General features: G+C 35.8%; 1 protein-coding gene across 10 annotated transcripts in view; it reads left to right on the top strand.

The window, feature by feature from the left end:
• The window catches only part of USP33 (ubiquitin specific peptidase 33), a 44501-nt gene extending 26843 nt beyond the window's left edge, over positions 1 to 17658 (top strand). For 5 of the 10 annotated variants that reach the window (XM_057416880.1, XM_057416871.1, XM_057416845.1 and 2 more), the window contains 13 exons: positions 436 to 548; positions 1171 to 1343; positions 1447 to 1550; positions 2118 to 2151; positions 2988 to 3033; positions 3770 to 3950; positions 5210 to 5336; positions 7350 to 7519; positions 8933 to 9014; positions 11634 to 11742; positions 13243 to 13345; positions 14101 to 14169; positions 16675 to 17658. In XM_057416880.1, coding sequence (XP_057272863.1) covers positions 436 to 548; positions 1171 to 1343; positions 1447 to 1550; positions 2118 to 2151; positions 2988 to 3033; positions 3770 to 3950; positions 5210 to 5336; positions 7350 to 7519; positions 8933 to 9014; positions 11634 to 11742; positions 13243 to 13345; positions 14101 to 14169; positions 16675 to 16832 — 1469 coding nt within the window. In that variant the 3' untranslated portion in view covers positions 16833 to 17658. Of the gene's footprint in view, positions 1 to 435; positions 549 to 1170; positions 1344 to 1446; positions 1551 to 2117; positions 2152 to 2987; positions 3034 to 3769; positions 3951 to 5209; positions 5337 to 7349; positions 7520 to 8932; positions 9015 to 11633; positions 11751 to 13242; positions 13346 to 14100; positions 14170 to 16674 lie in introns of all 10 variants that reach the window. The other 5 variants (XM_057416853.1, XM_057416889.1, XM_057416896.1 and 2 more) reach the window with 3 other exon arrangements.
• Positions 17659 to 22604: the final 4946 nt, after the last annotated feature.

Raw genomic sequence — 22604 nt, 5'->3', positions numbered from 1 at the left:
CCCTGTCACTGTCACCAGTGTTGTGATACAACAAGCTTGTGCATGTGGTTTTCATCCCAACATGGTTAAAACTTGTGGGAAGATGTGATCAAATTAAATGTCAGAATGTGACATTTAACGTTTATACCTTGGGGGATTCCTGCCAAGATCAATCTTATAGCAGGAGGCTGTAGATTTCAAGACTGGCAGTTTGAGTTTTACTTAAACTGAGGTAAAATTTTCCACCATAAACTGCTTGAGGAACCTACATGAATTGCCTGGTACTAGCAGTAATCTGCTTGTGTAATTTCTAAGAAATATTTAGTAAACAAAAAATAGGGCTTGGTTCAAAATCAAGTCCTAAATATGTGTGATCTCTAATTATATTATGCAAAGTTGAAGGAAATCACAACCCACTTGATTTACTTTCAGCATTTAATATTTGTCATTTTATAGTTGCAACAGTATCATCGCCAAAAAGGAAGAAGCGCAAGAAGTACAGGAGTGTTATCTCTGATATATTTGATGGGACTATAATAAGTTCAGTACAGTGCCTGACTTGTGATCGGGTGAGTAAGAAGGGGGAGTTCTAGCTTTTAATGTGTTTTTTTTCCTCAATACAAATACTTACAGCTTTATGAATACAGTGAGGCTCTGGTAACTTTATTCTTTTGTGACAGATTTCTTCAGAAGTTTCAGTTGTTTCATACTTGTTTATTCAAACAGTAATAGGAGCTTCAAAAAAGCAAATGTGATCACTAAAATCCAGGATGGGAACAAGAAAATGCATAGCTGAGTCTCTTTTGCAGCAGGTCCAGTTACATTAGGTCAAGATAATGTCAAAGTAAGATACTGTCAAAACAAGGGGATGGACCTTTCTGAAACTAGCTTGTATAACAAAAGCTTGAGGCAAAAATCATAATGCTTTTTGTGACTACTAGGAAGACAAATAATTAATAATGACTTGAAGAGTTTTAGTGATAACAGTGTGCAAGTTCACTCTAAAATGTTAATTTTTCTTCCTCTTTTAGAAATGAATTCTTATGTCTCCTTATTTATAATTGATTTGCAACCTAGTGGAATTTTCAACTACACAGTGACTTAGTAGTTACTGGTGAACTTCACGGTAGTCAGTTTAATTCAGTTTCTCTTCAATCTTAACTCTCTTGTTTCATTTGTTTTCTTCTTTAGCTGTCTGTAACCTTGGAGACCTTTCAGGATCTGTCCTTGCCTATTCCAGGTAAGGAAGATCTTGCTAAACTCCATTCTGCAAGTCATCAGACATCTCTAGTCAAGGCTGGGTCATGTGGAGAAGCATATGCCCCCCAGGGATGGATAGCTTTCTTTATGGAATATTTCAAAAGGTAAGTAATATTTATCTTGTTTTATTTTTTAATCTATTTTGAAATTCCAGTTTCTGCTCTTCTGGCAGAACATTTGTTGTTTTTTCTCTCTTTTCTATCAATGATGTTTCAGGTTTGTTGTCTCATGTGTTCCTAGCTGGTTTTGGGGTCCAGTTGTAACCTTACAAGATTGTCTTGCTGCCTTTTTCGCCAGAGATGAGCTCAAGGGTAAGAGGTCAATTACATGAACGTGTTTCTTCTGATATTTTTTCCTCTAATCATACTAAGATGATTAATATCTTCTTCGCTTCACGCAATTAAGCAAAGGCCACCTGTTAGACTGTAACACAGTCATTCCTTGCTCTTACGGGATCATTCATTTTAAAAAGGTAAGCTTCGCATTCAACTGAATATTTGAGGCAACAAATGCCAGGAGAGCTGCTTTAGAAACATCAAGTAAATCTGAATTCGGTTTAATGAAATGGTATCAATTGAAGGGTCATAAAAATTTCAAACCCTATTATATTAATACTTAATTTGACCTAGTGAATTTCTTCCCTTTTAAATTATATATCCTCATCTCTTCACGTTATGCTGTACTGCTTCATAGTTATAAGCATAAAACCTAAGAACCTTTCTTTTTAGTTGCTATGTCAACACTCTTATGGCTTAAATATTCAATGCAACTTAAAATAAATTCCCTTGAGACTTTTATATATCAAGTGTATGTGGTTGAAGGATAGCTATTTGGATTTAGAGAATAATGGCTGTTTGTCTTCTCCATGATGTTTGCAGGTGATAACATGTACAGCTGTGGAAGATGTAAAAAGTAAGCTGTCTTTTACCTTTTTTTTAACTTGTCTTAATTTGAGTGCTCTAATGCTTTTGTTAGTCAAGAGGCATTTATTTCTGCTGGGTATGTCATAGTGCTATTAATCTTTTAACACTACCTTGTGTTCTGACTGTCAGAAATTTGCTATTACAAAGGTGCAGGAGTTTGGAAGCACTGACTCAGCATACCATATTGCAGTCAAATCGTGTTTTGTTCTTTTTCATGTTCCTTATAATTTTAGACCTTTCTAAATTGTTTTTGTTTGAAAAAAAATGCTTTTAGCCCACTATATAACTAGCAGATTTTCACTGATACACAGTAGGTGCTTCAGTGTGTTATAAATAAGTACATTGTGGCCGTAAATACTAAAGAACAAAGAAACAGAAGTGGTCTGTAGATAGCTCAATGCCCTTTATGGAAAAGGAGTGTTATTGCTGTGTATAACCAGTGTATAACTGGTGATCTGCTGTAGATTGCTTCTTAAAAATAAACTTGGCTGCTTTTTTTTCTATTTTGCTGAATAATCAGCTTAACAAAGCTTTAAGTTCTTTCCTTTATGCTAAGAGAAATTGTTAGCTAGATGGAGCTTGACTGTCTATACTTGCTGATTTGAATTTTTCAGCAGTACAGATTGTCTTGTCTTCTAAAGCATCCTTGTTTGCATCTTTTTGGCTACTCCATGTCTAGTCTACATTCCAGAAATATTTTGGGTTTACGAATGTGTAATGTTCAGTTTAGACTTGCTGATTAGCACAATAAAAAAAACCACACCCACCTTTTCAGAACTAAGTATTGGTTGTTTTGTTGTTTGTTTGTTTTTCTCCTTTGCTTAGGTTGAGAAATGGAGTGAAATTCTGCAAAGTGCAAAAATTTCCTGAGGTACTGTTACTACATGCACTTTAAAACACTTTTTCTGCATGATTAGGAATGTGGTAAGACTAATGAATTGCATGAGGTCATGTTTATAATGTTACATGATGAAAGTGTATCTTCTTATCGGCATTTGTTTTAAAAAGATGAGTAACATTTGATGATTCACCCTGTAAGAAAGTGAACCTTGTACATGAAAAGAAAAACCCCATTATTCTAACTTTACTATGTTATAACTGTCAGCCTGCAGAGCTTATTTATACTGTAGAACTTAAATACCACAGCCAGAATGGAAATATTTTCCATAAGCAACGCTTGTAACTTCACGTTTTAAAAGTAATCCAGTCTTACGCATCAAAACATGAATTGATGGGTGCAACAATCAGGAAGAATTAATGTCCCTCATGACAAGATTGTGCAATAGGTGCACTGAAGAAGATAAAAGGTATGTTGCTCATTGCTGAATCAGCGTTAGTAAGTTCACAACTGGGTTTGTTTTTTTTTACTGTTGGTAAGATAAGTCATAGATAATTACAAATGCATTTCTAACTCCTTGAGCCGTGGTTGATTTAAAAAAAAAAAAAATCTATGGAACACAGAGCTTGTGATAGTTGCCTCAGGCCACAGAGAAAAGTGATCCTTTTCGGATGATAAAAGGAAAACCTGGCATGCACAGTGCAGTTATTATATGTCAAATAGTATACCATGTAAAGTTCTTGAGTGAATCTGTCGATCCTTCTTACAGATACTGTGCATTCATCTGAAAAGATTTAGACATGAACTTATGTTTTCCACTAAAATTGGGACCCACGTGTCCTTTCCCTTGGAAGGCCTTGATCTTCAGCCTTTCCTTGCAAAGGACAGTCCAGCTCAGATTGTGACTTACGATCTTCTGTCTGTCATCTGCCATCATGGAACTGCCAGCAGTAAGTATGAGGTTGATTGTTCTGTCTCTGTTGCTGATATTCACATCAGCCCTTCTGTTTAAGATTATTCATAAACTGAAGAGTAAATAGATAAGCACTGGTAGTTATACTGTGAAGGATAAATGCTGTGATTTTTACCTTGAACCATAAGATGGCTTCCTCTTAAATAGTTGACACATCTTTGAAATTGTATGGCATACTGAAATAAAATTGTAGGTGGAAAAAAATTAACAGATCCTGGAATATTAAGTTAAGTAAACTATATATACCGTTGTAAGTGAACAGTCTAAAAGGACAAATAATGTTACATGCCAGCAGATGACCAATTGGTCAGCTGTTCTGCATAGGTTTATCTAGAGTTTTAACGCTTTGTATGACTTAGTTTTTTGGAAAGAGTTCACCACAAAGATGCTAGTAATTGTTTTCAAAGTTGTTCTTTTGGTTGATGACTGCCGATTAACCCCAAACCAGGCAGTATCTGCTATTCATGGCTAGTGATGAGTAGCTGAATAAACATCTTACTGCTTTATGTCAAGCTTGTTTCTGCCTAGATGCTTTCATTGTTTATAAGATTTGGAAAATAGGACAAAGATAAGTTTGAAGTCAGAAACATCTTAAAATTTTATGGAGGTTAACCACCCCCTCATACTGTCCAAACTTGAGGTGTCCATTGTTCAGATGAAGGTGTTTCCACTTTTCTGGATGCTTTTTTCATTTTCTGTTCAGTACTTGCTGGATGATGCCTTTCATAATCACTTTAGTAGACATCTGATTATTTATTTGTTGGCAGTTGAATATGTATTTTAGAAATAGTAATAATTTATATTATGGATAGTCTTCAGAACACAGTTAAGTATGGTCTTGATATTATGTAGCCATTACACACCTATGCTGATTTCCATTAAAAAGATTTGAAAAGAGTTCATTGTGGAAACCGATTAGGGTAAATTGTTCAGTCATTCTTACTCTGATTTGAGTTTCATGTTTTAAGAGTGCATTAAACATGAAGCTGCTGGAAAAGTTTAAGAATACGCTGAAAAACAGTGTTCAGTTTGCCACTAGCTGATGGAAATTCAGGAGGGGAAGTAGGAAATGATCCAGAGTTCGGGAGAAGTTAATATCCAGATAATGTCTGCTAATGATTTGATGTTTCTCCCATTTAAGACTTGGGTTTTTTTGGACTTACTTCCTTTTCATGTGTTGCACAGTAAAATGGGCAGCACTGGACACTTTAATAAATCTTGCTTCTTGCACTCCAGGTGGACATTATATAGCTTATTGTCGCAACAATTTAAATAACTTGTGGTATGAATTTGATGACCAGAGTGTCACAGAAGTATCAGAATCCACAGTGCAAAATGCAGAAGCTTATGTTCTCTTCTACAGGTATGTAATTGAAAGTATAATCATGCTTATGTAAGTCAGGTATGTAAATAACTTTAAAGCAGTTGGGCAGCTTTCAGAAATTGGCTGCCATAAAAAAAGAATTATAGTGGAAGAGTCTGACCAGTCAGAACAACCTATGCTGGAGAAAGACAGAATCCTTCAGTTATGTTCTTAACACTTGCTCTGTCACTGCTAAAGCATGTATGGAACTTGAAATGAAAACTAAATTTGCATAAATAAAGTGTAGGAAGATGACTAGAAAGAGAACTTTGAACAACTGTTAGAATTAGCCACTAATTACCTCCTTTTTAATCAGAGGAAAGGAATGCTGCACAATGGGAGATTTTGCACACAGACTCTTAACTGTTAGAACTCTAAAGGGAAGAGTGGAAAGTCTTTAGCAGATGGGATGTAGAACAACAGATGTTTTACTGTGTTGTAATTTAATTTCAGGGAATTTAGAGGCTGGACTCTCCTGAAAGTTGAAATGAAAGGCGAGAAGTCATGTTATTAGCATCTTCAGTCTAAGGAATTTTTGTACTTCAAATAATAAAACCAACTTAACTCAATGTGCAGATTCTAAGAATCTTGTACAAAGATCAAATTTCCACTACGAGTTTACTGCAAAACAGATTGTGTCAGAGTTGCACAAGAAATGAGATGTGTTCTGGTTTAACTTTCATTAGGAACGCTTGTACCTGCCACTGTCTGAGCTAAGCCTGTGAGTCTGGGTCATTGAAAGGATGTGGAAGTCATGCTGTATTGCCAAGAAAGAACACTGTACCAGATTATGGGCAAACACTTAAATAATAAAAGAACAGCATTCATAAAATTTATTTAAAAAAAAACGAATATACCCACAAAATACTGCCACACGCACAAAATAGATGTTCTTTCAGCATGTTTTTAGAATGCTTATTGGAGCTATGTATAAATTTTTAAATTAACAGCTGGAAAGGCTTTTGTTATAGAATTTTATTCTGAATTTAAATGGGTAATGTATTTTAATTGGGTTTATGGCAATTTTTTTTCCCTACTTTTTTAGTCTTGTTTTGCTATACTATAAATAGCTCTGTTGCTATGGCCATTAGGTCTACCTGAAGCTTTTCTGTCAGCTATTTGAGGTAATGTTGACGCCGTAAGTTAACTGACGTTGTCCAGCTTTTGTGTGATGCTGAATCAAGTTTTGGGTCGGGGTTTTGGAGGATGGAATCATAGAATCATAGAATAGTTAGGGTTGGAAAGGACCTTAAGATGATCTAGTTCCAACCCGCCTACCATGGACAGGGAACAAATTGCTCAAACCTGCTTTTGGAGAAGAGAGATTATTCAATCTAAAACCAAGAGAGCAGAGATACTTCCAGCTGGACAACAGCAACAGCCTCAATGAGAAAAATAGGGGCATACAGGAAAAGTAGGGGAATTACCCAATCTAGTTACTGTTCAACCTGACTTCTGAAGGTAGGTAAGGAACATCTGCCCAAGGACCAGCTTGCAAAGCGTTTATCTCAAAAGATACAGAGGAAACTGGAGGTGGGCAGAGCCTTATCTCATCTTCCTGTGGTAGTAATCACCTCTGCAGCATAGCCTACTGTCTGTTACAGTCAAACTATTTGCTTTCTCAGGCTGCTAGGTTATCATGGGAACTGCCAGAGGTCTTTGTTGTTGATCTAAGCAAGCAAAAGTTTCTTTGCAAGCATAACATGTGCCAAGGAAAGCACAGGTTTAACAGAGCAAGTAGTCTTTGCTGCCCTTCCCACTCTGTACTAACTGTTCCGACTCTTGCGACACACTGCTCGCTAATGCGACAGTCCACGTTCCTGCCATACATTTAGGTGGTGGCTCAGGCTGTACATAAAAAGTGCAAGTTACTTCACAGGCTAAGTCAACTGCTCCATGCTACCAAACTTTGATGTGTAGCCATGGCCTTGAAAGTACAGTTTTCACAAAATAAATTATCTGTATTGTACACAAGGATATATATTTGTTAAATGATTTCTATTTTGGTAATAGAAAGAGCAGTGAAGAAGCACAGAGAGAGAGACGGAGAATATCAAGCTTACTGAACATGATGGAACCAAGTCTTCTGCAGTTCTATGTTTCCAGACAGTGGTTAAATAAATTCAAGACTTTTGCAGAGCCAGGACCAATTTCAAATAATGACTTTCTCTGTATGCATGGAGGTGAGACTGTAACTGCGTGTCATGTGACTTGTAGCTGTGCAGGGATGTGCACTTGTTTTAATTAAAGGAATTTGAGTGTAGTAAATTTATAACTTCTGTAACTTCTTAGGTAAATTAAAACTGTAACTTCTAAGTCAGTGATTTCTGTCATTTTAGTAGCTGACTAGTTGAAAATTATACCATGTGAAGATCTCCTGGGGTGTTTTTCCTCTTTTACCTGCACATTTGATTTTGTTTATAAGCGTTCTTGATTCTTAAAGAGGAACAGTTTGATTTATCTACTTGCTTCCTAAACATGTATATTCAATTTTCAAAAATCATGTCACTTTATCATCATCCTTAATACTTTGTTCTGCCAATCTAAATCTTATTTGCAGCTACACACTAGAAGCAACAAGAAAGTTTGAAAGCTATGGAAAAGGAAATGGGTATGATGCAGAGTAGCCAGTGCATAGCAGTGTGAAAATAGAGTAGTATTTCTGTATATTCAGTGTGGGAGCATAAAAATTTTACTTTGCGCAAAATATTAATAAAAGTGAGAGAATTGCATTAAGCAAAACATTGGGGAACTATCCATATTTGAGTGCTAATGTTCTGAGAAATCATAACTGTGGTGTTCTTACACCAATTTTCTAATTAAAAATAGAGCTGTGTTAGATCAGCAGTTAGAGGTGCTGCCGCTATTGCTGAAGCAAACTTTTTACGTAAGAATATTGTGCCCAGTAACAATGTGCAGAGGAGCGTACATGTGAGCCCTTGTGGCTGTGGCTTTCCTTTTACAGGGTTACAGCAGATGACTTTTGTTGTACAAGTGCCCAAAAGACTAGATTTTTCCCTTTTCCAAAGCATTCCTGCTTACTGTGTGCTTCAGCTCAATGTATCTGATCATGCAAGCACATCTGCCTTCCTCAAAATTTCCCTACTTACAATCATTCATGTTGTTTGAAGTAAGTCAAAAAGGTCTACAGCAAATAAGTGAATTTTGAATAGACCATTTGCTAATGTGTTTGCAGGCATAAACAAAATATTTAATCCCTCGTTAACATTTTAATTGTATGCCTTAAGAAGCATTTTGCAATTGGTATCTAAAAAGGCCTCTAGCCCTTTAATCTTTCATGTAGTTTGCTTCTATTTTTTATAAACTTCTCAGCCTCATGAAAGACTAAAATTAGAGTGCTGTCTTTAAATACAGTAATAGATTATACTGTGGTAAAACTTGCTTCACATGATTGCTCTGAATTCATTGAAAGGTTGTATTTTTAATTCCTCTAACCTCTAACATAGTCTTCTCCCTCCATGTCCTGAATAAAATCTGCAAATCTTTTTTTTATTATTATTTTTTCTTTTTCTTTTTTCTTCTTTTTGTGTTTGTTTTTATTTGTTTGTTTGTTTTGTTTGTTGTTGCTTCTGCAGGTGTTCCTCCACACAAAGCTAACTTCATAGAGGACTTAGTTGTAATGCTACCTCAAAATATATGGGATAATCTGTACAGCAGGTAAGGTTTATACTGTAACTGGAAAAAATCCAGTGGTATGATCTGCATGAAAGTATGTGTCAAGCAGCAAGATCAGACTTCAGAATTAGTGGATCAGGAAAAGGGGAAAAAAAAATAAAGTATTCTAGGCACAGAACTAAGTGAAGGGATTGCAAGCAGCCAATTTATGTAATTTGCTTTTGCAAAGTTATGCTAAAAGTCTACACGAAGTAGTGTGTTACTGTGATAATACTTGAGCATTAAACCAATAAAAAGTATGGTATGTACTGAATGACATAAAGTAGGTCAGCAAAAGTACACTTTGAAGAGGTATTTTGAAAGACTTCTCTGTATCAGCTTCCTGTTCTCTTGTTGGCTAGAGACAGCTTTTATGTTGGCTTTGAATCCATAGCCTCAGCTGCCAGTACTGCTTCAAAATAACTTACATCTAAGCGTTCCTTATAACTACTCAATGCTTTTTAATCTAGGTCAGGCTTAAGTGTTTGCTTGTGAAGGAGGGATTCTTAAAAGAAGTGTCTCCTTTTAAAGTAACAAAAAGCTGTAGAAGAGCTTTGCTGATGACCTTAAGGACTCTATTGCACTTGCATTAAATATTTTTAGTTGTTAATTTCCTGCCACCTAAGCAATATAGCTGTAGGGTTGGGTTGGGCTCTTTTTAAAGTTTCAATAGACACAAGTGAAAAATAGTACAGTGCTATTTCCAGCCTATTTCTACTTTTGTAGATGTACTGAATTCCAACTGACAAAGGCAGTATTTCTTTTTTGTATGCAGAAAGGTTTGTTAAATCTGAAGAAAAATGGTTTTAAACTTCTAATTGTTTTTCTTTCTTTCTGAACTTTTTTGACAAGATGTCCAACTTCAATCATTTGATAGAAAGGTGAAGTCCCAGAGGTGATAGGTTCCTATTAGGTAGAAAAGAGGTATGAATTGTTGCTAAATGTGCTATGTCTGGCTTCCTGACTGGCACGTGCACCCTTTAACACAGAATAGCTGTGAAGCACCCATGTTTTGCTTTTTGTCTTGCTGTTATCTGGGAATATCAGGCGAATATCATGGTTGCAGTGGGTGAGAATTTAGGGTGAGGAAGCCAAATATCATGGAAGCTGCCTTTTGTTGAGATAATGTTAAGAAAAATGAGATATTACTCTAAAATGCCAATTGCAATTGATGTCCCAAACTTGGTTTTTTTGCTGCTCATGTGGCACTGCTCCTATCGAATTCCAAATACTTTGGGTTCAAAGTTGCTTTGGGATAATATGGTATAATGCATACTTGATCTATTTCAACTAAAAAGTTATGAAATGATCACTGCAGTTCAAAGACAAAGTGTCATATTCAGAGATGCAATTTAAGTGTTGGGTGACTATTTTATAAAACATGTCTTTAAGTTGGGATGATTGAATATATACCAAAAAACTTGTATGTACAAGTGCTGTTGTACTGAAGTAATGTTTTGATTTTCAGTTAAAATATAACACTTCTGTACTTGTTAGGCGATGGGGGTGGGAAAATAGCATCCCAAATTATTTTTATGGACTGACAAACATACAAGTCTAAAGGGGGTGGGGGGGAGTAATGCCTTCCATGGCAGATTTTTCTTCAATTTATTCACAAAGTAACCACAGTTGTTTTTCACTCTTGTTTAAGACATAGACTTTTTTTCATATTTTGAACTTTAATTCATGTTGCACTTGAGAAAGCCACATGATAAATGTTGAGATGCTTAAATTTAGACGCTTAAGAGCACTCTCTTTTATCTCATTTAAAGTAAGATTTTTGAAACAAAATAGGAAGTTTTGGAAATGGACAAAACCGGAAAAGCCCCCAGGTCTGTCAGAAATAATGATTCATCTAGGAAGCAGAACCTGGAATATCCTTATCTCAATGTGTGACCTTTCTTTTGTGGTAAATGCATCTCTTAAGGCTGCTAGTCATTTAAGAATATTTTCTTTATCAGGCTTGTAGTTTCCAGGCTAGTAAATGATGCCCATATTCATAATGATACATCTATATACACACTCACACATGTACAGATATACATATTATCTCTTGTGCTTCTCAGAAACAGTGTATCTACAGACTTCCATGCATTCTGCTTGTTTCACACAAGGAAAATATGGATGGGAAGGTCGTGGAGAATAACTTTTCAAGAGCAAAACAATAAGCAACTTTAGGGGCTGGTGTCAAGGAGGGAGCAAACTGATGAGCCTGCAGTGGAATGGAGGAACATGCTTAAAATAAAACTGGCTGGAACATTTCCATAAGTTGTTTCTTGGAGGTCTTTAATAAAATCACACAGGGTGTATATGTAACAGAATACTTGCTCACTGTCATGTTCTTCCCATAGTAACACCTTTTGAAGTATGTGATACAGTAGTTTGAGATGGTTTCTACTGGCTTTAGGCAGTTGGGACTTGGAAGATGGTTATGTCTTAGCATGGAGTACAAAATATTACTAGGAAAATAAATTATAGTATTTGTGAATCAAATGGTAGTGTGACTGGCATTGATCAGACTTATGTTAGATATTATATGAAAACACTTGCTCTGTCTACGTATGCATGATCTTTTTACATGGTATTTTGCACAAGGTTAATGTCTTTTTATGTTTACTGCAGGTATGGAGGAGGACCAGCTGTTAACCATCTGTATGTTTGTCACACCTGCCAAATAGAGTCTGAAAGAATTGAAAAAAGAAGGAAAAATGAATTGGAAATGTTTATTCGGGTAAAAAAGTAAACACTTATTCATTCTGCTGTTTGACATCACCTGATACTCATGAATTGACCCAAGGGGTTATGAGAAGTGCATAGGTGATTCCTGAAATGAATGGATTTCATTAAATATCTCTGTACCTATTTAGAATCCCTTCTTTCCTGTTTACAACAGTAATGTTCTTGTCATATCCCAGATAACTTTATATGAAAATGTGCTTAGAGAAAATGTTTTGTTTCTTAAATTGTTTTTTCATAGTATAGAAACAGTGCAGCCACATGATCAGTTGTTCTTTATACACTGCCAGTGATCTGTTCTGTGCAATCTGGTAAGGTTTAAATGCAGTAATGCTGTGCCAGCAAAACATTAATTATAATCTTTAGTTCTAATTTCAAAAATATCATTAGATATGTAAACAAACATAAATAATTCAGTGTGAAGTAAATACCTTCATGTTCTAATACGACTGTAAAATTAATATCAAGCAGCTAGTATATTTTCCATGAGTTAAGAGTTTATATGCATGAGTCTGGTAAAATAACTAGTAGGAAGGGTTTTGTAATTCTTAACTTGAAAACACAGTTTTGTTTTTCAATGAAAATGAATGCAGAGAGATTGGAGTCCCATTTATGCTACCTTAATTATCAAGAGGGAGGAAAAACAAAATTGCAGCTGTTCTTTTAGTTCTCTCTGTGCTTTAATTGTACTTCAGAGATTGTGTCAGCTTTTCCATGTTTTAACTGCTATTTGAACTTCTTAGTAATTGATTTTTCCCTAGACTGGGTTACCCTGGATAGTAATTATTAACAACATGGAGTCAACCTCATGTGTTTTAGTGATCAACATCTTTTCAGTATAAACAGTGATTATATGTGCACTGTTGTGTAAGTATTGTCACAGACAGAAATTTCTATTATCCTCTATTAAGGTTGCGTTAGGGAGTGATTGCAAAACTTAGCTCTATGTGAAACCTTAAGAAGTTGTATTGATGCTTTAGGTTCATGTGCGTGAGTTCACTGTGCCTTGCCTGAAATCATACCGGCATCTGGTCAATGTATTTAGGAAAAAATAAGCACAGATGAAGATATAAGTCATCACACAAAGAACCTTCCATAAAATTATGGAGCACATATCTCAAAACACTGTTTTAAAAGAAATAAGTTGGCTGCTTTCTTCAGTTACTTCAAAGTTCAGCCACCACTGTAATTATCCAGTAGTGGTTAATGGGGATAAGCACTTGTGCTTTACTTAAGAACAGCCGTTTTCAGGGAAAAATAAATAAACTCTTAATTAAAGAATAAATAATCTTCTAACACAAAGGCTACCACTACATCAAAATCTCACCTTGGGAATTCACTAGATATTTACTGTTCTGATAGTCAGTAGTTCTTAAAAATGTTCTGTAGCAGTGTAACATTATGCTGTTAATAATTCAACTGGTTGAAATAATTCAGTAGTTTAAAGGGGGAGAGGAGGGAAAGGCAGAAAAACATAGATTCTTTCTCATTTCAGCTTAATAGAGCATTCCAAGAAGAAGAATCTCCATCAACATTTTACTGCATCAGTATGCACTGGTTCAGAGAATGGGAAGGATTTGTAAAGGGTAAAGACAGTGGTAAGTTGTGCTCCATTTCAACATATGGATAATCCTTTATTTTTTTATTGTTATGTAGTGGTACTGTTGAAATAAATTGGTTTTTGCTTTCCTAGGAGGCTGTAGGAAGAACAGATAGAGAAGGCAGTGAAAGCTCTTAAACATCTAAGACAATAGTTGTGTAGGTTACAAATATATTCATGAACCAAATTACAGAATATAGTCAAATAATACATAAGAATGGATAACAAGATAGCTGTGGAAGGAATGTTGCTTGTTTAGAAGGGTTTGGCTGTTAGCACAGCAGGAAAATTGGACGCAAGTACAAGGAGGGGTGGATTTTGGTGTGCAAATTGATAGGTAATACTGTAGATTCTGGATGTAACCTCGCTCACAACCTAAACTCATAGATAACTGAATAACTACTATAATAAAACGTTTTTAGCCTAATTTAAGTGCCTCTAAACTTCTGAAATAGAAACACTGATAAGATGTTCTACAGTCTTGTCTGACTGTTCTAGGAAAACTTTGCTGGGGTAAGAATTAGGATTAATTTGTGTTTTACATTGCTTAAGACTTTAGTAAAATGAATGCTCTGAAAACCTTGCTCTTAATTAAAATTCTGATTTGCTTTAACAACTTGTAACATACTGTTAAGCAGTATAAGAACAAGTAGTAAACAAACAAGCTTTTTCTCTTTCCATTTGAAAATAGAGCCTCCAACCTGCTGTTTGTTTTCAGCTCTCCCAATTTTAATCATCTTTGTGTCACACTAGATCCTCCTGGTCCTATTGATAATGCTAAGATTGCAGTAACAAAATGTGGAAATGCTGTCCTAAAACAAGGTAGGTGTCCAATATTGCTGCAGCTCTGGGCTCTTTGTGATGTATTTGCTGAAGTTTGGAAAATTTATGATAAATTCTTTTTTTAACTGTTATTGCAAAATGGCAATTCCTAATGTTGTACTCATTTTGGGGGGATCAGCTTATTCTTTAAATAGATAATTAATATCTATAATAAACTAATCCAAATGCAGATGAGAATGTAAAAGAAGGTGCAGAGTAACTACAGAATGGCAAAAGCATGCTTTGGCTTTGTATAGCTTGGTTTGATTTGGGTTCTCTTAATGTAAATTGTGAGATTCTTGGCTTTTAGACTGTCATATATCTGTATGTAGTTATTTGAATCTTAACATAATTTGAATTAAGAGCTACTTCTCACACAGTGGGAAATAAACCTCAGTAAGATGCTGTTGCTCATTTTCCTGCAAGTTGTTTTCCACTATATATTGCATAAACTTCTCTAGCATGCAAAGATAGAGATTCGTTATTTTTTTGCAGTCAGATGCTTAATACCATTTACTTAAGATGCTTAATACCATTTACTTAAAATTCATAGGTACAGAGAAATTCTAATATGGCCTGCTTTATGAATATGTAGACTTTCTGTGAATATTTAAATTTATTGTAGCTCATCTTAAAAAAAAATTGTTTTAATAAGATTAACATTTATTTAACTGGATTTTTTCCCCCAATTTAATGCCTCTGCATACAATGGACCTACCATTGGCAGTTCACTGGAGGCCACTCGGCCCTGCATAAACATCACCATTCTAAAATGTCAAGAGTTTATTTAAAAGGGTTCTTGCACTGATGAGTTTTGCAGTACATTTTAATGATTTAAGTGCTAATGTAGAATTCAAATGCAAGGTATAAAACATATGCCTAACATAGTAAAAAAATAATTTTAGAATTAATAATAGATAGCACATTAGCCAGTTGTTGACTTACCTTCAGCTACATTGGTTCAAATTAGAACTTGGGTAGAAATTAAGACATATAGGCTGAGGAAAATTTCTCTCTTAAGTCATGAGAAATGAGGTGGGTGTGCCACTGGATAGATTACAGTATTATTTCTGTGATCCAGTGGTCCTGTCCCAGTGCATTATTTCAGTTAAACCTGATGGTTAGAAGACCTGGAATGTGGATAATCTACTCCTGTGTCTGCAGAGATGGGAATTGTTTTTTGAGAACCTGAATATAAATGAGTAAAACGGAGGCATAATGTCATGAGTACTGGTATAGGATTTGCGTCATGACTTTCAGATGAAGTGTTGCATAGCTGAGTTCATGTAGGTAATCAAATGTGCAGCTCTTTGTACCCTTAACAAGACAGATTAATCGTATCTGATTAAAGATATTGGGGGGAAACTTGCTCCAGCACAGGTTTTTAATTTGTTGCTTAAAGAAGAGGGGGTTTATTCTGCTAGAATAGAAATTTGGCCTCTCTGCCTAGGTTAGTGTAAAGAAATCACTTCAGCTGTATAACTGTCTCAGACCGAATTCGTGTGTGAAAACCGAAAGGGGTGACATGCTGATGCTCCCTTGCCTTTTGCCACTATAAAATGTTCCAGGAAATTAGAAATGATGGTTGGATGCTGACCTGAGACAGGAGAGGGACCGCCAGACAGAGGAATGGAATCGTGAGCAAAGGCTGTTATAAAGACTTGGTTTTGAACTGAAAGAAGGTGGATTTAGATTAGATATTTGGAAGAAATTCTTCCCTGTGAGGGTGGTGAGGCACTGGCACAGGTTGTCCAGAGAAGCTGTGGATGGCCTATCCATGAGAGTGTTCATGGACAGATTAGATGTGGCTTTGGGCTACTTGGTCTATTGGAAGGTGTCCCTGCCCATGGCAAGGGGCTGGAACTAGGTGATCTTCAAGGACCTTTCCAAACCAAACTATTCTATGATTCTGTGGTTCAATGACTTCAAACAGTGAATGAAAAGACATCAGGCTGACCCATCAATGCTATATACAAGGACCATTAGTAGGGCTGGTAATGTCCTAGTAGTGGTTTCTGTCAGGGGTTCTGGTAATTTCACTGTGGTTCTTGCACATTTATTCTTTACCATCAATATTAATTTTTGATAAAACAAGAAGCTTGAATCATTGTACTTTACTGTGTAATTGGTTGGAGTGCATGTTCTTATATCAATATGAATTGCTGTTTCCGGTGTACCAATACCACTTGGCAGCTTGACTGCATAGAACCTTCATGTGCTTTATGCTTGAGTTATGTTAAATACCGGATAATTTAGACCCGGTAGTTGTAAGACTCAAAGTACAAAATTAACACAAAATATGTTATTGGTTTTTGCAGTTGGTGCAAAATAAAGCACAAATTCAGCTTGGGGTTTTCAATTTGAATGTGGTGGGTTTGTTTTTTTTGTGGGTTTTTTTTTTTTTTGGTTTTGGGGGTTTGTTGTTTTTTTTTTTCCTGCATCTATTATGGACTTCAATGAAATAATTATTCTAAATAGTAATCAAATTTTTTTAAATATTTTCAGGTGCAGATTCTGGACAAATATCTGAAGAAACATGGAATTTCCTTCAGTCAATCTATGGTGGAGGTCCAGAGATTATACTCAGACCACTTGTTCCTCCGGTAGAACCTGATATCTTGCAAACAGAGGAGAAGATTGAATTAGAAACTCGTGGTCTTTAGCTACTGAGGAAAAAGATCAGCTTGTAAGGAATCCATTTTCCTTACAAAATGCCCAAAATACATTCCCAAAAGTTTTATTCTCTTATATCTGTTGGAGGCACAGCTCACTGGGCATTACATTAACTACAGAATAGTAAGTTGAAATATGTATTACAATTTGTTTAAATAAGAGGCTGTTTCTCTGTTTTGGAAGGCATGTGGTTTGTACGTTTTGGAGTACTTGGTCAATGGAAAAAAAAATTGTGATTTCAGAACTTTTTGGTATAAGTCAAAGTCCTATAATATCCCTAGACTCAAAAAACGGGGACAAATCCTAGAGATGTTCAATAACCCTTTTCATTTCTGATTGGCTTCTGATACCTACAAACTTTTCCCTGTCGTAATTGTACAGTCTTGACAAACGTAAGTTTATGGGAAGTGTATTTTAAATTGATTGCAACCAATGATAAAGAAAAAGGATGTTAATCTCCTAAATGCTCAGGAAAAAAATCTTATTTTGCACTGTTAAGTATATGAAATAAGTAGTGTATAATATCCAAATACGTATTGTATTTGAATGAATCAAACATTAGTGTAGATTGAATATTGTTTTAGTCAGCTAATGTCATAACTTATTACCTACTAAATTTTACATCTTATTATAGTCTTCTGTAACTCTATGAACCTGGCTAGCATCTTTAGTAGTATATGTGACAAAAAGATTTAGTGTTCTCTAGGGTAATGTTTGAGAGCATGAAGTGTGAAATGTAAAAAGATTATGGACATGAGTGATATAAATTTCAGAAATTAAATTGTCTGGTCTCTTGAATTACATTCATAAACAGTTCCATTTGAAGGCTTTTATTGTATTGTTAAAATTTTTCCTTGGCATGATGACCTACAATGTCAGAAGCTGGATAAAATGTATATATTGCAAAACTTAACGGAATGATTCATAATGGAATGCGGAATGGCACTTGTTCTTGTTTTTGCCTGATATTGTTACCAAATAAGCAGCATTATTCAAGGCTGGATCAATAAAACAAGAAAAAAACAAAATAAATGAAACTGTGGAAGAGGAGGAGGGGAAGCTTTCTCAAACATTTTTCATTTATTACGTCAATACAGAAACCGTTGAAGTAATGCTGTGGTACTGCACCCACACCCATATAACTATTTCTTGGCCCCTTTATGTGTGATGTCAGTTCTAGCTCCAAAGTAAGAAAATGCTGACATAACATTCTTCTGTATAATTTTCTATCGAGTAGGAAACCAAATTGCACTTAAAACCATTCTGGTTAAAAAGCCACCTACAAAAGTCCTAGAGAAAGTGTCCTCTAATGTGCAGTGTACTGAGGAATCGGTTCTGTCTGAATGTATATCCCAGTATTTTCCTCAGTCTACCCGAGAAGAGTAAGAGCTAAGAATACAGCAGTGCAAATAAGAGGGGTAAGTGGACAGCAATATGAAGCCAATGATTATATGGCTGGAACACAGGGAAAGTATTTTTCAATTTTAAACTATTGTAGGTAACTCTTGGCCAGCCAGTTAAGTTTCTGAATTTTTATGTAAGTGGTCTTTACATTCCATGGGAGATCATGGGGCATTGCAGCTGAGAAGCCTTTCATGTACATAGGTGTAAATGTCTGACAATGCATTTGGACAATTTTATATTAGTAGAATTTTTAATACCAAATTACCCCGGCATGTAAGGTAAACTCATCAGTTACTACTGCAGACTTGTCTTACTGACTAAGGTGAAGATAGCTTGCCTTCTCATCAGTCAATAGTAACTTGCCAACATTGGCCAGTTGGAAGGCTGTTCTAACTGTAATAATTTTTTTGGTTCTTTTTTTGGTATTAGGGTGACTAAACTAAACCTGGGTTTGTACAGTCTGATTTTAACTCTCTGTTGTTTGGGGATTTTTGCTTTGGTGTTTGTTTTTTTTTTGTTGTGTTTTTTTTGTTTTTTTTTTCTTTTTTTGTTTGTTTTGTTTGTTTTGGGTTTTTTGTTTGTTTTGGTTTGGGGGGTATTTATTTTTTTGTTTGTTTGGGGTGGTTTTGTTTTGATTTTTTTTTTTTCCTGAGGTTTCATCTCATTTAAGCTATTCTTAAGGTTCTGTAACACATTAAATCTAAGTAACAGTGAATAGGTCTGCATGCTTTAGGAAGAATTTTTCTTACATGCTGTTCTTAATTGGAAACTTGGGAAATACTTTATTGGTTAAAGCACTGTATGGTGATCAGGTTTACTGATTTATTGAATGTTTTTATTAATAATCTGGATGGTGGAATGGACTGCCCCTGTAACACTTGCCAGAGAAAAATGGATTGAATGTTAGGGACATCAGCTTGTCAAGGGAATGAAGTGGTTCTGTGCTAAGTTAAGTATTCTGGATATTATAGCAGATCAGATCGAGTTAAAATCCAGTGATAACCAAAACAAAACCTGTTCTGGGTGATAGTAACAAAAGCATCGGATGCGAGGCACAGGAGGTAATTATTCTGCTCTACTTGGTGCTGGGTTTGTTGTGAGATCTCATCTGTACAGTTCCCAATTTTGGATGTTATATGATGATAAATACAAGTTAAGGTTATTTCAGTGAGAGAGAGTAACAAGAGTCAGTGTTGAAAACAAAAGTTGTTTTCTCACTTAAAAGAATAGTGAAGGTGCAAGACCACCAGTGTGGACATAATTGCTGGATAATAGTGAACAATTTTTCCTAGAGGAGTAGGGATATTTGCCTCAGCTTTAGCACTGGTGACCTGTGCTGGGTTTACACAGCCTGTTAGAGATCTAGAAATCTAGCAGTTTTGTCCGTCTTTTCTACTGGGTGTCTGGGAATCCATAGTCAGGCACAATCTCAAACTGTGAAGCACATAGATCAGTTTGTGAAATGCCTCTGTCGCAGTGGTAAAAGGCACTTTCATACTACAGTTGGTTGTCTTGCTTTAAAAAAGCCCAACAAAACAACAAAAAACTCCTGAGTGTGCCCAAGCTAAATAGATGTGTTTGTTTTTAAGACAGGCTATTCCAAAGGGACGACTGTCTTGCTTTTAGTCCTTTGAGAGCTCTACAAGGGTTTTTACACCACAGAAATGGAACTAGCCTTTTAAATTAAGACAGTGTGGGAGAACTCCAGATGGATGGCTTGTGTATGCTGGAGGGAAGGTAACAATTCAGAGAATAGGTAAAGGAGAGGCCTTTGAAGAGCTGTCTGACTCGCAGCAGAGAAAGAACGTGTCTCAGGAAGAGGCTGTGGAAATTAATTTTTTCCATAAGCCTTTCACCAGACTATTTCGATTCTTTGTTCATTTGTTTCCAGTTGAGGAAACGCAGCAATGTGTTAGGGTGCCAGGGAAGCTGTCATTTCAGAAGGAAAAAATCTAGTAGAGTCCTTGTTTTAGGCCTGGGAATCTTGATTTGAGCTGTTAGAAGCCTGCTGTTCAGTCTGGTAACTTTTAATTCTCACTTCTAGAGAAAACTGGGGGGGGGGGGGGGGGGGGGGGTGCTATGGGGAACTTATGAGCTCAAAGCCTTATTTTCTCTAACTTTTTGAAGTGTTCTTACAAGTAGTATAGCTAATTATTTATCTGAACCCCCAAAATCAAGGATAGGGCTTCAGACACTGTGATGTAGCTGAACAGTGTAATTGGAGGGGAAAATATCAGTGGAAGAGCTATTGAATTCCTCGTTAGTAAAATAAGGTGTTTAGGGGTGAGAGCCAAGTAGTCCATCTACTTTATAAAGCAAGTAAAATTATCTGCTTGTTACCTGTAAAATTATCCTATGTTAAAGTTCTACTGACTTAAAGGCCTTTCCTTTAAGTCTGACTCTTCCTTTCGTGTGACTGGAACACTAGGAAATGAAGGAAGTTGTGAAGACAATTCTGTGTTGCAAATTTGTTTAACTTGGGTAGTCCAGAAAGCTGTTTCTGCAAGTATAATTTCAATTAGTTCTGTGACTAGGGATAGATATGTATATATACATAGAAATGCACATAATCCATATCTCTAATCTCTTAATTGAACTGTGGCTGGAGGCACTACAGTAATTATTTTTGGCTCTGTGTTGGAATAGTGATCTTAAGTAGATATATCTGATAAAGTTTGGGGTTTGTTTTCGGATAGGTAAAGGATACTCAGCTGAGTGCTGTAACGGGTGTCAGCCTTCCCACTGGTAATAGTGTGAAAGTTAGAAACGTCATACACTGTTAAAAAGCTATATCAAGAGAAGATGAAAAAACTAATTTTATTAATAATCAGACAAACTCAGAACCATTTTCATAACTCTGCTTATGTTGTTTGAATGACATTGTCATCTTCAGCTCTTGAGGTTCCGGAATCCTTAAAACCATGTTTTAAGGTATCCTCTAATATCTGTTTGACAAAAACTGCTGTAGGGTAAGCTGTCTGTGGTGAGGCACCACAGATCTGCCAAATCTGAATTCAAGGGAGGACAGCCACACCTGTTGTTGCTACACATCGCTGGCAGTGGGAAAGAGCTCTTTCATTTGAATTTTACTGCTCTGTTCAGATACGGTACCATGACTTACAAACCTACTACCTGGAAGCTAATTTATTTAGGGTTTTTTATTTAATTAACCTGTTTCTTCTCACTGATGATATCATATTTGATGTGAAAGTTCTAGTCTGTTTTAGCTTTGCTTGGGAATCATAGTCATGTGGGAATACTTACTGTTCTTTTAAGACAGCTATATTGATAAGAGTTAACTTCTGACCAAGCTATACAAGTAGTTCCTTACTACATAACTCATTACTCTGGAGGCTAGATGATAACGTACTCTTAGAAATCTGTCCTTCCAACAGAGTGCAACACTTGGTGACATCTGGAAGAATTTATATTTAGAGCCTTTTGTAAATTTGTATAGTCTCATATTTTGGTAAAGAGAGCCCCAGAGCATGGTAATTTCATATAAGTATGTGTTGAGTTAGCAGTATGTACCACTGACAGTGGGATACCAGCAGAAAATGCTAGAAGTCTGTTTGGCTATAAAATATATAATGTGGATGAAGCAATTTTCATTTGTGGAGCAAAAGTTAAGCATGCCATCTTATAAATGTGGTGTAATCTGATGTGCTATGCTAATGCATTATATAAGAATCCTGCTTGTCAGATTCAAAACTTATATAGTGATTGTTTCTGGTCTAACACAAGATACCCTAGGTTTTCTTAAAAGAGCTAAAGCCAATGAGGTTTTTTTCAAGTTATTATTGTAGGCATTTATTTATAATGATACTGCTAACTTTGGGTTTTTTTTTTTTGATTGAGAGATTACCCTGCTATCATTTAAGTTCATTTGGAAAAGCAAACCTGAGATGTGGAAAATTTGCAGGGAAATTTACAGATTATCTGCTTAAAGGTCTCTTCGTATTTGCCATACAGCTATTTTATACTGAACTAAGAAAATTCTGTTCCATTTATTCCTTTTGAATTCTGTATATACATCTGGCTTAGTGCAGTCTAAGCAGTTTTCTCACTGAAAACCTTTCAGCTCTTCATTTTGCCCAGGAAATGAGTAAAACAACTAGGCTTTTTCATTCTTCCAAACAGATGGCTTTTCTGGCTTCCCTCTATACTTAAGCCATCCAGAGCTGACAGTTAGTAGCAGGAAGCAAAATAAGAGTTCTAGATTTCTGAAGTGCCACAAAGAAAGACATCGCTTTCAGTGTTATTTCACAGAAATTATCTGGTTGAAAACAAACTTGGCTTGTATTACCCTTCAAAATATTAGCAGAGAAGAAAATAGCCTTGTTCAGTAAAAAGTGTCA

Source organism: Pezoporus wallicus, unplaced genomic scaffold, assembly GCF_028554395.1.
Source record: "Pezoporus wallicus isolate ANWC-B61680 ecotype Strahan unplaced genomic scaffold, APGP_CSIRO_Pwel_v1 contig_5908, whole genome shotgun sequence".
Classification (NCBI taxonomy): Eukaryota; Metazoa; Chordata; class Aves; order Psittaciformes; family Psittacidae; genus Pezoporus; species Pezoporus wallicus.
This window is presented reverse-complemented; position numbering and strand designations above follow the sequence as displayed.